We start from the raw sequence: 12,532 nt of genomic DNA on the forward strand, positions 1-12,532 counted from the left end.
TTACCATATTTGGCAAGAACTTCCCTCCTGTCAGAGCACGTCTACAATGACTTTATATCAAATAATGGAAAAAGAACAATCGAATGCACCTCTTCCACAAATGAAGTGGGTCCTGGACCCAGTTGTATTTTCCAAATAAAAGGTGTTGATATTTAGAAGCAGCACTGGGGAGAAACATAGGAAAGGGACCTTTGCCAATTTCTCCAGCACTGGGATGGGGTGTGGCTGAATTTTATGGGTAAAAATGGATGAAGATTATTTTTAAAACAAAACAAAACAAAACAAATAGTGAAATAGAGACTATTCCAGATCAAAAACCAAAATGTCTGGTATACCATCCTCCTACCCTTGAGTACCCTTGAGGTCAAGAGGTCAGAGGCCACTCAGGAAGGGAAAGAGGTCAAAGCAGAATTAGTCATCTAACCCTTAGCAACCTTAGCCTGAAAGTGTTTCAGGTCATTCTGGAAACAGGAAGTTTGAGGTTCCCTGCAGCTTTCAGGAGGGCTGTGTTTTTTCATGATGATCTCAGCTGGCCCTTTTCCACAAAAGGGAGACAAATCATTTGGAAGTAGTGAGTCTCTGGGTGTGGGTAGGTTGTACACCCACCCAAGCCAGATTTGACAGTCACACAGTGCCCAGCAGGTCTTAGTTCACAGCTCAAGAGGGCCACCTACTGAGCTTCCTCACATCAGGGTATCCTAAGCTTTTTAATACAAAGGGAACCACTGTCATCTACCCATTCTTCACTTTTGCTGTTTTGGGAAACAGCTGTGGCAAATCAAGCAAACTGTTTCTTCTAAATGCACACTGCCCACAGCAAGTCCCTCTCCTTGTGCAGAGGCTAACCAATGTCTAGGGAAACCTATGCTTGCCTGCTTCGTTTCAGACTTTGGTTAGTTAAATGAGTCTTACGTCCAAAACATGGACAATAACTAAGACGGGGGGGGGGGGGCGGAGATGGGAGGGGGGTGGGGAGCACTGTGGGGGGCAGGTCTGGGAATACAAGAAAGAAAACTGTACTTGAACAAAAGTTAAAGAAAAAAATAATAATAATAAAAAGAAAAAAAGAAAAGATGATAAAATTTACAAAAAAAAAACCCATAGCAAATGATGGCTATACCTGTCCACGCCCCATCTGCATTTAATAACCCATTTCCCATGAGTGCTGGCCCGACTTTCTTCAGCCAGTGCCTGCTGCCTTTGCCTGAGAGCATTCTCAGGCCACAAGATTCTGCCCTGCTTGCAGGCCAGAAACGCTGGGGAATCCATGTCACCTGTAAACAGTTCTCCACCAATGACTGGTGAAAGATGGCAAATAAGTACCCCAGCTCTACTGGCACAATTAGGTGCATATTCTACATGCGTCTTCTCAAATTCCCCAGCAAAATGCCACTCTAGTTGCCCACAGTGGCAACTTGCTCGATAGTACGTAATGTATTATGTTCCTTCCGTTCTCTGTCTCCCATCTGCATTTCTCTATCAGTGCTTTTAAAAAATATATTTATTTATCTTTAGAGGGGAAGGGAAGGAGAGAGGGAGAGAAACATCCATGTAGGGTTGCCTCTCGTGCATCCCCTGCTGGGAACTGGGCCTGCAGCCCAGGCATGTGCCCTGACTGGGAATCAAACCATGATCCTCTGGTTCGCAGGCCCGAGCTCAATCCAGTGAGCTCTGCCAGCCAGGACTCTATCAGTGCTTCTTGAGATCACCTCCTAAACAAACTACTTATACTCAAATCCTTGTCTAAGAGCCTGCATCTTGAGGAATCCAAATCAAAACTATCCCCTTGCTATGAGATCCCTTCAGAATTAAAACCCAAGTTTTAAAGATAAGGTAAAACATATAAATGACTCAGACCGGTGCCTGGCATACAGGAGGAGATGCTCAATATTACATTTGTTAAGCCTCTCTACCTTACAGTTTGAAAGTAACATATCACCTGATGGCCTCTTCAACTTCACTTCTGGGAATGATGTCCGACACACTATTAGGCGAAGTAACAAAGAAGTTGAAGGAGACTCTTGGTTTCAAATCACTCACCCACACATCCTCCGCCCTGTGGGAAAGCAAGAGAAACATCTTCCTTTGTAGCACAGAGGACACAGTGAAATGAATGAAGACTTCCGCTGGTAAAAAGGAAATTGGTGGAGGGCCATGGTGGGTTAAGTAGAGAAATAAGGGGCAGGACAAACAGTGGAATGATATCATTGTCCATAAAAGCTTAACACTGCCCAAAGCAAATGAACTTGGCTACATAAGTTGTGACAGCATGTCTCTGCACTATTTGTGTTGCCACTATCTAAAAACCACATTTTTTTCAATGATGGAAAAATGTGGTCAGCGAGGAGTCACTAGTGAGTCAGGACAGTGATAAACAACATGGTGGGCGGCAATGGCTTAGTAATACGGACAGAGGTATGTTTACATCCTGCAGTCCTGCCCCACTCCACAAAACTGTCCTGTGATACACGCTGGCACGGGTAAGGAGTGGGGTTTATGGTACAAAGTGATGAGACTGTGCTCTCACAGCTGCCAGAGTGTGTCTAATAAAATCCAAGGCAAATCATGTAGCTCATAGCCCTTCTCACTCCGGATATAAAAGCCCAAGTCCTTAGAATGGCTTGTGAGGCCCATATGAACTGTCTTCTCCCCTCCCAACCCCCATGTCCCAGTACCGCCCCAACCAGAGTACCTCTTTCTTGTCTTCTACTAGCTCACTCTGTTCCAGCCACACTGGCCTCTTTGCTGACCCTTCAACAGGTGAAGGATATTCATTCCTCAGGATCTTTCCACCTGCTAGTTTCCCTGACTGAAACATTTCCCCCCAGCATTACAGGATTTCTCTCCTGCTTCATATAGTTGCTCAAATATTAATGAGATCTTTTCTGACCATTTTAGTTAAAATTGTACTCTATACACTCACACACACACACAGACACACCAGCACTCCCTAGCCCCTTTCCTATTGTTTTTTTCTCCCTAGCATTCATCACCATCTAATTCTATTATATTTCACTGACATATTTTGTTGATTGTCTATAACACACACACGCACACACACACACTCACACGAATGACACATCTATTAGAATACCAGTACAAGTTCCATGAAGGGAGGTTTCTGCCTTTTTCTTTCAGTGTTGGGGTAGATGAGAGCACTCAGGGGAGGGAAGAAAAGAAGAAAAAAGAGGAGGGAAGGGGAGGGGATGGGGCGCAGAGGAGAGGGCATTTAATCAGAACAATGCTCATGCAATCTACAAGTCAAATAAGTCACAACCATCCCTAAATAGAGTGGCCCACATTTCAGGATATCAGAAAAGTTTAAAAGTTATTAGGAAGCTTTGCTTAATTTGACTTGAGTGAACCATTAAGCATAATATCTTCTCGGACCCGAGAATAAGAGTAGTGCTGGGTGGAGTAACCCGAAAACATAGCAAATCAACTCACCTAAAAGGAATCGTCTGGTTTTTGAATTTTGAAAAATACTCTCTCATGGCATACACAATAGATGACTGGAAGAAGTACATTTCATTTTCGTTCCATTCATACTGCAAATTCAACAGGAAAATCACTGCTCAGTGGGGATCATAGAATACAGGCAAGGCTTGAGAGTCCACAAGCATTATTTTTAAATTTTCTAGTATCTCAAAGATTCTTGCTATTCATTAAGGCAGTGACTTTCAACTTGAGCGTCCAGCAGCATCACCTGGAGGCCTTGTTACACCACCACATACTGGGCCCCACCCTCACAGTTTCTAATTCGGAAAGTGTTGAGACCCAAGAATTCATGTCTCTACTGAGTTCCCAGGTAGTACTGATGGTGCTGGTCAGGCAACCACACTTTAAGAGTCACTGGGTTCACTGATTCTTTTACTTTAGTATTATTGTAACAGGAAATAAGTGCTCTGAAGACAGGTCTATAGATGGGAGCCACACAAGTCGTGGGTTTTGGTTCACATGTCCATATATTGCAAACAAATATGCTGAGTTTTTACTATTTTTATAGTAAGTTCTCAAACCTGTGTAAGTGTAAAAGAAAAAGAAACTTGGGGTTCAAAAAAACCAATTCTTTGTAAACCAGGTAATTCATTTGTTCTTGCTTTTCAGTGCTAAACAAATGGTTTGTGTATTGGCGTAGTCTATGGAAACTTGTTAAAACGGAAGGAAAAAAGCATTCACTCTTTCCTCCAGTAGGTGGCAGTAGAGATTAATGAATGGCACAAATCTTGCATCTCTCCTGTCTCTTTAAGAGAAACAATTAGGAATTCACAAAAGAATTGCTACATCATTAGTTTCAGCTTGATATCACTCAGATTCTGGAAAGAGTTGCTTTAATAGAAATAATATTATTAATATTTGCTACCAGTAATATTCTGATTTCTCTCTCTCTCTCTCTTTCTTTCTTGGCAGAGCAATCAATGTTCTGTTGTCAAGGCCTTTTCCTTACATTTGACCAAAATAGGTGTCAGAGAGAAAACTAAAATACCAACAAACAAAACAAAGCGAAGAAATCCCACCAACCACCAGGCGAAATCGAAGACTTAACAGCTGTTGACGCAGGCCTGGGCAATATCCTATGATTTCTTGATGACCCTGGCCTGGTCTGGTTATTATTTCTACATTTAAAAAAAATAAAGGTTGAGTTCTCAAAAAATACAACTGGACTTTTCCATGAAATAGCTTGAGCTGAACAGACCTAACCCTGCTGTGTAGTAGATGCGCTAGAGGGGTGGGTCTGGTCTCCTTAAAGGAGCCTTGCTAGTGAATCGGCCTCAGAATCCTGTGAAGACTACTTCCCAGTCCCTCGCTTCGTGGAAAGTGCACATGGGACAAACGTTGAACAAAAAAAGAAGATAACTGAAAAGGAACCTGATCTGCTGGATGCTTGAAGGGAGTTAAACTTTATTAGGTCAAGGGACAACTAATAATGACAGAAAGAGAAATAATCAATGCCACAGACACTCAATAATTGTTAAGAAAATAGGAAGTTGAACTTTTAGGGTTCGGGAAGTGCTGCAGCTCTATTTTTATTATTTATTTCTTCAATGTTCACTTTTACTTCTGTGTTACTTACATACTTACATACAAATGTCTTATTAATGAATATTACACTACAATTTCTGTGGAGTCTTGGATAATATTTAACCTCACAAGACTAGTAAGGGGATACAAATGTAACCTTTGGATCCATCCAGTGCAAATAACAATTTACTGTAGCACTTTGGGTTGTTTTATCCAATAGTCCCAGATTGTCCTCGAATCCTGCAGAGCCTTCAGGGTGCTGTGCCCCCACCCAGGCCTTGCATCCCCATCTGCCTGAGACAGCACTCTCCTCTTTCCCAACCAAAGCCACTACTTCTTCAGACTGAATGGCGTGAGACAGGTGTTGAGAAGAGAGCACTAGCCGATTAAAGTAATGCACAAGGAGGTATACGTAATAGCATTGTCTGTAAAACATTTTGGTGTCCCAAAATACACATGGAAAGCTTTGAAACTCTTGATGGCACACTCCAGAGCAATAAAATCAGAATCTCTGGGAGTGGGACTCAAGCATTATATTTTTAAACTATCCTATAAGACTCCAATGTACAGCCCTGGCTGGTGTAGCTCAGTGGATTGAGCACGGGCCTTCGAACCACACAATCACGGTTCGATTCCCAGTCAGGGCACATGCCTGGGTTGCAGGCCAGTTCCCAGTGGGGGACACATGAGAGGGAACCACACATTGATACTTCTCTCCCTCTCTCCTTCCCTTCCCCTCTCTCTGAAAATAAATGAAATATTTTTTTTAAAAAAGACTCCAACGTACAGCCAGATTTAAGAAACTGTTCTAAATCAGTACTTATCATTTATACAAATAACCTGGGGGTTTGTCCCAATGCAGGTTGTGATTAGGCAAGTCCCAGGCTGGGATCTAAGATTCTGCATTTTAACCAGCTTCCAGGATATAGATGATTGACTAAAACAAAACAAAGCAAAGCTCCCTGCATTACCTCTAAAAACAAACAATCTATCAAAATATAACCTCAAATACCAGTAATGGTGTTAAGAGTGAATTGGAAGGGAGGAGGTTTGGTATTTAAATGTGGATGTTTTCTCATTGGTCTTCCAAATACCTTCAAGGCAGCGAAGAAAAAGCGTCAGATACGGAATGTGTTATGGAAAACAAAGAAAAGGCAAAGGCCCAAACCTGGGACTCGCAGTTCCCAAGAGAACCATGTGGGCTCTCATCTTTTAGGCCTCACTGGGACGGGCTTGCTGTGTCTCAGTTAAGGGAGAGCACTGAAAAGTCATGGGCGCTCTGTCCCGAATACTCACTGCTTTGTCTCCAAGAGCTGATTTTAGGCTTATCCTCACTTTGATGCTTTGTGCAGTGTCTAATGAAAGAGAGATCACAGACTGTTGTTACAAAAGAGAGATCGACCATGTGTGTTTATTTGCTTCCCATCCCAACACCCCACTAAATGACAGTAAAGGGATTTTAAAAAATGTATAAATACACTTTTTGTAAAATAAGAAGTAATGGAGGAGTGGTAACCGCTTTCTCAACGGTCAGGATGCAATGGCCTAATGTGTACACAGAGACCGCAGACCTCAAAAGTCTCCCAGAAAATCCTGGAGTGGCTTGGGATTCAGGCACAGCGGAGGTGGGTAGAAGATACCAACTATTCTTTTCAGTCTCATCCCTTTGCTGCTTTTCTGCATTGAATCCACTGCTTCCTGGGTTGTATATCTTCTTTCTTGAATGAACTCTTCTTTCTGGCAGTTACTTTCATATTTCTAAACAATTTCTTCATATTGTTATTTGCTTTTGGGGGGTTAGTTTTAGCCATGTACTTCTGCCTACCCTTCTGCCTCTCCTTGTCACAAAAAAGTCACAAAATGAAAGATATAAAATAGTATATTTCTTGGCTTTGCAGACATAATGACATAAATATTGATAATTTCTTCACTAACAATCAGTGTTAAGCTTTATCATCTTTTCAGAACAGGATTTGAGTCTAGTGGGTTGGGAACTATTAGACTCTTATTTTAAATATCAGGCTAACAAATCAAGAGGGGGTACTTTTCCCTGCACATAGTAGGTATTCAAACAACATTGTTTCCTCCCCAATACAATGATGGTTGCTGTCAGAGCAGTCAGAAGCAGGGTCTACTCAGAGTGCAAACATCCTCTGTTACGTCTCAGCCCCATGAGGCTGGGGATAGAGAGGACTAGGGGAGGCAGAAAGGGAGTGATTTGAAATGTGTTAACTCAGTGGACTTACATGGACTCCAGTCGTTGTGCCATCCCACAAAAGAATCCCTGTTCTGGTCTTTCAGCCAGGTAAACAAAGGCTCGAAGTAGTTGAGCAGTGGTCTCACATCCATTTGCTTTTTTCCTACAAAACCTTCCAATGCACGGGTCCAGGGTTCTGATTTGCCAAGTTTCAGCATTTGGCTATGTGAAAAGAGGGGTAAGTTCAGGGCCTTTGGGGGGATTTCAGATGTACATAATAATCACATGCATGGTCTGTGGTTTCTCCTCTTTGGCTTTGGTAAGTTTGCTCTGGGCACATAAGAAACTAATGCATATTAATGGAAGAATTCATACTTTGATCTCTTCTCCCTTCCAAGTACTACAAAGAAAACTCTGTAGTTATGACATAAAGAAAGGAGGTGGCCTGTCCAGCCACCATATAGTCTAGGTTTCTGTGTGACCACAAAATAAAGATGTAATTAGTAGTGAGGACATTTGGGAGCCAAAATTTTTCTTTTTAGAAAAATTAATCTCCTGGATGGTGTGGCTCAGTGGATTGAGCGCAGGCCTGTGAACCAGACCGTCACCTGTTTGATTCCCAGTCAGGGCACATGCCTGGGTTGCGGGCAAGGTCCCCAGTAGGGGGAAACCACGCACGGATGTTTCACTCTCCCTCTGTCTCCCTCCCTCTCCCTCTCTCTAAAAATAAATAAATAAAATATTTTTAAAAAATCAAATTTGAAGCTAGGCATGGAAATGAATAATTTTGCATAGCAGTAGAGGTGCAACATTTTAAAGCATTTCTTACAGCAGCTTCTCCCCAGCTGCAGTGGAATTTGATATGTCACATTTATGCAGGGGACCTTCATGTTGAGCTATTCGACAAAGGGCTTCTTGAAACTGGAATTGAAAAATGGTCCTTGTGTAATAACTGTAAAAGAAACAAAAGAAACAGGCCCATGTTTAGTTACGGTAGTAGAGGCATAGATTGGGGCATGTATTTCAATTCTGAGACCCTAGTAACCAAAGACATAGTCATCAAAGCTCTTTCCCCAGAAAGACCTAAACAGGAATCCTTACAGACTCATCGTAACCTACTTGCATTTCTGTATCAGCTGAGAAAAATGCAATTTTTTTTAATGCTAGCTCACATTTGTATTGTGTTTCACAGATTTATAGCCCTTTCATATAAATGGTACTAATCGATCCTTACAGCAGGTGAATACTATTATTTCCTCTGTACAAATACAAAACTGGGACTCAGCAAATTCAACATCTGGAGCTAATAGGTGAAGAGCATAGGTTTTTGCACTTCACGTTAAAAATGCTCTTTCTATTACAGACATTCTGAACTCTACCAGTAACAAGAAGACAAAAACACTTTTTGTTTTCTCCCAAAGATACTGTAAATTCCTTGATGGTAGAGAAACGATCCCACAGTTTTATTTAATGCAATAAAATCTGTTGAGTTAAATTCAATAGCAATCAATCATTTATTTTGAGATTTTAGGGGGGAAGGTGCATAAAAATAGAAGGAGAAATTATAGCCATTGCTTCATAGCCCCCTATTTCTCTACCGTTAGCACAGTGAGAAGAGACTATAATTTACCGGATGAATGAGTAATCATTAGCAACATGGAACAGAGACGCAGGATCACAGTATGTTTCATCATGGGGCACAGGTTCCACCACACCGACTATTTCTCGCCTTTGGGGAGAAAAGAAGATATGTTAGCTGTGGGTCACTCACCATGAGAAGGGAGAGTTGGGTCCAGTTAGCGTCGTTTCATCAGCCAATGATACTAGAATTGGTCATCAGGTGAAATAGAAACAGTGCCCAAAATTATAGACTACAGCTCATTATGTGGTTAACTCTTCCTTTTCTAATTCAGCTAGAGTATACCATTGGAAAATAACTGTGTCTTCAAAACAAGGATTCAATAAAGTGCATTGCATGGCCAAAAACACACAGTGAAAGTCCTAATAATTCCTCTCTGGCACCACGGTATATGTGCTCCTGACAGACAGAATTTTGTTTTGTTTTGTTTTTTTAATTTTTGTGCTGTGGTGTTTATTTTATGAACGTTACATAAGCAAATTCTAAATACATATACAGATATATATTATAAACACATATATTTATATTATTCTAAACATATATTTACATATGTTCTTTTTTAAATTTATTTAATTATTTTTTAAGTACAGTATTCTGTCTATTACTCCCATCCCACCCCCTGTGCTCCCCACTCCCTCCCATTTCCACCCTTCTCAGTTGTTGTCCATGTATCCTTTATATATGTTCCTCTAAATCCCTCCCCTACTTCCCCTGAAATTCCCTCCCCTCTCCCCTCTGGTCACTGTCAGCCTGTTCTCTATTTCAGTGTCTTTGGTTATATTTTGCTTGCTGTTTGTTTTGTTGTTTAGCTTCCTGTTAAAGGTGAGATCATATGGTATTTGTCTTTCAACACCTGGCTTATTTCACTCAGCATAATGCTTCCCAGTTCCATCCATGCTGTTACAAAAGGTAGGAGCTCCTTCTTTCTTTCTGCTTTTTCTTCAAGGCTGCTGAAATGTACCCGTCTGTGAGGCCTGCCCCTGTTCCCACCCACCTGCGAGCACAGTGAACCTCTCCAGCTCCCTTAGCCTTCTCTAGTTGCACCCTCTTTGTCATTTCTCTCTCCATTTTATAATGATTCATGTCCATGTCCTTCTTCCCTGGGAGACAAGCTCCCCTGGAGGGCAGGGCTGTGTCTTGGTCATTTCTACAGTTCCAGTGTCAAACATGGTGTCTAATGCTAAGGGAAAATGTCATGTGTATTTGTTGAATGCACAGAGTAATAAATGTATTAATGAACCATCTTAAGGGTCTGATTCCATGTCCCTTTAGAAATAAACTAAAAGGGATAAAAAATAATTCATTTAGAAAGAAAAGGGCAGGGCAATCATGCATTTGGCATTGTTTAAACTGAATACATTTGTACTATCTGAGTGTGGGATCATTATAGACACAATTTTATTAATACTCAGACACTAGAAATCCCAAGCAGTATTTCTGTTAACAAATGCAACACTGGCAAAAAAAAAAGTGGCACTGATTTAAACTTATGGATATGGGGCTGAATGTTACATAGGTAGGTCTTCACAAAAAAAAATGAAAAATAAGAAAAACAAAACAATTGATAGGCATCTAATAGATGGTGAGGAAAAGATTTCCCTTCCTTCCTCCCTTCCTTCCTTCTTTCCTTCCTTCCTCCTGCCCTTCCTTCTTCACTCCCTCCTTCCTTCTATTCTGTATGTACCCTTTTGGAATATTTCATCTATAACCCATTTATTTCATATCCATATATGTCAGGTATTGTCCAAGGCACTTAGAAAACAGTGACAAACAATGTATTGCTGGAACTACTGCAAGGGATCATTATCTGTTACCCGAATGCGCCAGGCTCTCTCTAGCTTGAAATTCTCTCTGTTCCCCTCTACATACACCTGGTTAACTCCGACACCTTTCTCAGAGCTCAGCTTGGATGCCTTTCCTCATCTTATCCATCGGATTTGGCCTTGGATCCCCCCTTGGCTGTTCATGGATCTCAATTCCCTCCTATATCATAATACAATAGGTTGCAGTAGTTTTATTTTCCACATCCCTCTATAAAATAAAGTTCTTTGAAGTAAAGGACAAAATGATAAGCGTTGGATCCCCAGGGCTTTGCCTAAAATGTGGAATCAATATATTTTTATTTAAAAGAATAAATAGAATGAATTAATTGATTGCTTCCTAAATAATATGACATTTTAATGGGGGACCGAACACTCAAGAAGATGGAATTTGAGAAGTTGTGTCACCTGACTGTGCTTAGGTGGGGGCAGAAACAAAAATATGTTATCTGAGGAGAGGACACCTAAATAAAGTTTTACAGAAATTGAAGCACATAATGTCTTGTGGTGCTGGTAGTACTGGTGGTGGTGGGTGCTGTGTCTGGCGATGGCATATTCCCATAGCCTACACACACCTCTCTCTCATTTTAACATACTTAGCCCCACCTCTGCAGATTTCAAGACAACTGTTGAAATCCGAGTTATTCTCACTACAACTAATTTTCTGAGAACCCCAATCCTAGTTGCTTCAGACTGGGTTATCACAGAAACAAACTCTGAGACAAGGTCCTGAGAAATGACCCCAGGAAACGGGTAAAGGAGTGAGGAAGTGAGACAGGGAGAGGAAAGCAGCTCTTAAAAGACATGTTATCAAGCAAGTTAACAGTCAATCCCTTTTAAATAAACAGCAAACTCATGAGAAAATGTTTTACTGATTCCGCATTCATTGACTTACTTCATCTCCCACCACTTTTTCATCCACTGCTCTTTGGGAATTTCACCCTTAAAGACCATCCACCTCCACTTTTCTAACATGTAGGTGAATGGTAGAGTTCCAACAATATTAAGTGCCTGTTTGAGTAGGAAGTTTATGTCTGTTTCTGAAAGTAAAAGGAAAAAGACAAATATTAACATGAGGATGACAGATGTTCTGTGTTGGATAATTTCCCAACCCCCAAATATTCCTCAAGATATACTTACTATAATGATGGTTACATGAGAAATATTGACATAATAATAATGTATATATTCATTCTCTCAGCTAAGGGATTTGGAGTAAAGTGAAGTCTTGGATAGAACAGATAAAATAAGTCCACAAGTAACCCTCAATACTCATTTTTTAAATTAGTTTCAATTGTCTTCTTTGAATGTCTCTTATCAGAACTTATTAAAGCTATTTTATTGACTTTCATAGTCATGCTGTTCATTTTTGTTAAGTTCCATGAGGGCAGTGACTGGTAATGTTCCATTCAAGACTGTATACCTTGCCTGGTGTCTACCACATGATGCCCTCTGTGTCTTTGTCAAGTAAACGAATAATAAACAGGTATGCCCCAAAGCCAGCTAACTACACAGTAAAACAAGCAAACAGACAAACAATCAAAAAGAACCTCCCTAGAAGAAGAAACCATTTACTGGATAGTTGGAAGTACAATGTACTTTAAATGTACTGACATCTTCCTTACGTGAGTTTAAAATGCTTTATGAAATTATGGTATTTCATGTATCCTTTATTGGTGATGTAAAAAGACAGTAGAACTCACTCCAGTGTACAAATGAAGCTCACTGAAATGTAAGCAGGGGGGTATTCTCTACTTGGCATACCACTCTATCTCTAGTGTCAAGAAGTATGCCTTGCACATAGTACATGCTTAGTAAATATTTATGGAAGAAGAAAGGGAAAGAAAAAGGGAG

General features: G+C 40.7%; 1 protein-coding gene across 2 annotated transcripts in view; it reads right to left on the minus strand.

Annotated features, from left to right (window-relative positions):
* The window catches only part of ACE2 (angiotensin converting enzyme 2), a 44,714-nt gene that overhangs the window by 3,348 nt on the left and 28,834 nt on the right, over positions 1-12,532 (minus strand). For both annotated transcript variants that reach the window (XM_037046347.1, XM_037046346.1), the window contains 7 exons: positions 11,574-11,718; positions 8,850-8,948; positions 8,049-8,171; positions 7,269-7,441; positions 6,319-6,377; positions 3,448-3,548; positions 1,940-2,056 (listed from right to left, as the gene is read on the minus strand). In XM_037046347.1, coding sequence (XP_036902242.1) covers positions 1,940-2,056; positions 3,448-3,548; positions 6,319-6,377; positions 7,269-7,441; positions 8,049-8,171; positions 8,850-8,948; positions 11,574-11,718 — 817 coding nt within the window. The remainder of the gene's footprint in view (positions 1-1,939; positions 2,057-3,447; positions 3,549-6,318; positions 6,378-7,268; positions 7,442-8,048; positions 8,172-8,849; positions 8,949-11,573; positions 11,719-12,532) is intronic.

Source organism: Sturnira hondurensis, unplaced genomic scaffold (assembly GCF_014824575.4).
Source record: "Sturnira hondurensis isolate 20B ecotype Veracruz unplaced genomic scaffold, ASM1482457v3 Scaffold0005220, whole genome shotgun sequence".
Lineage (NCBI taxonomy): Eukaryota > Metazoa > Chordata > Mammalia > Chiroptera > Phyllostomidae > Sturnira > Sturnira hondurensis.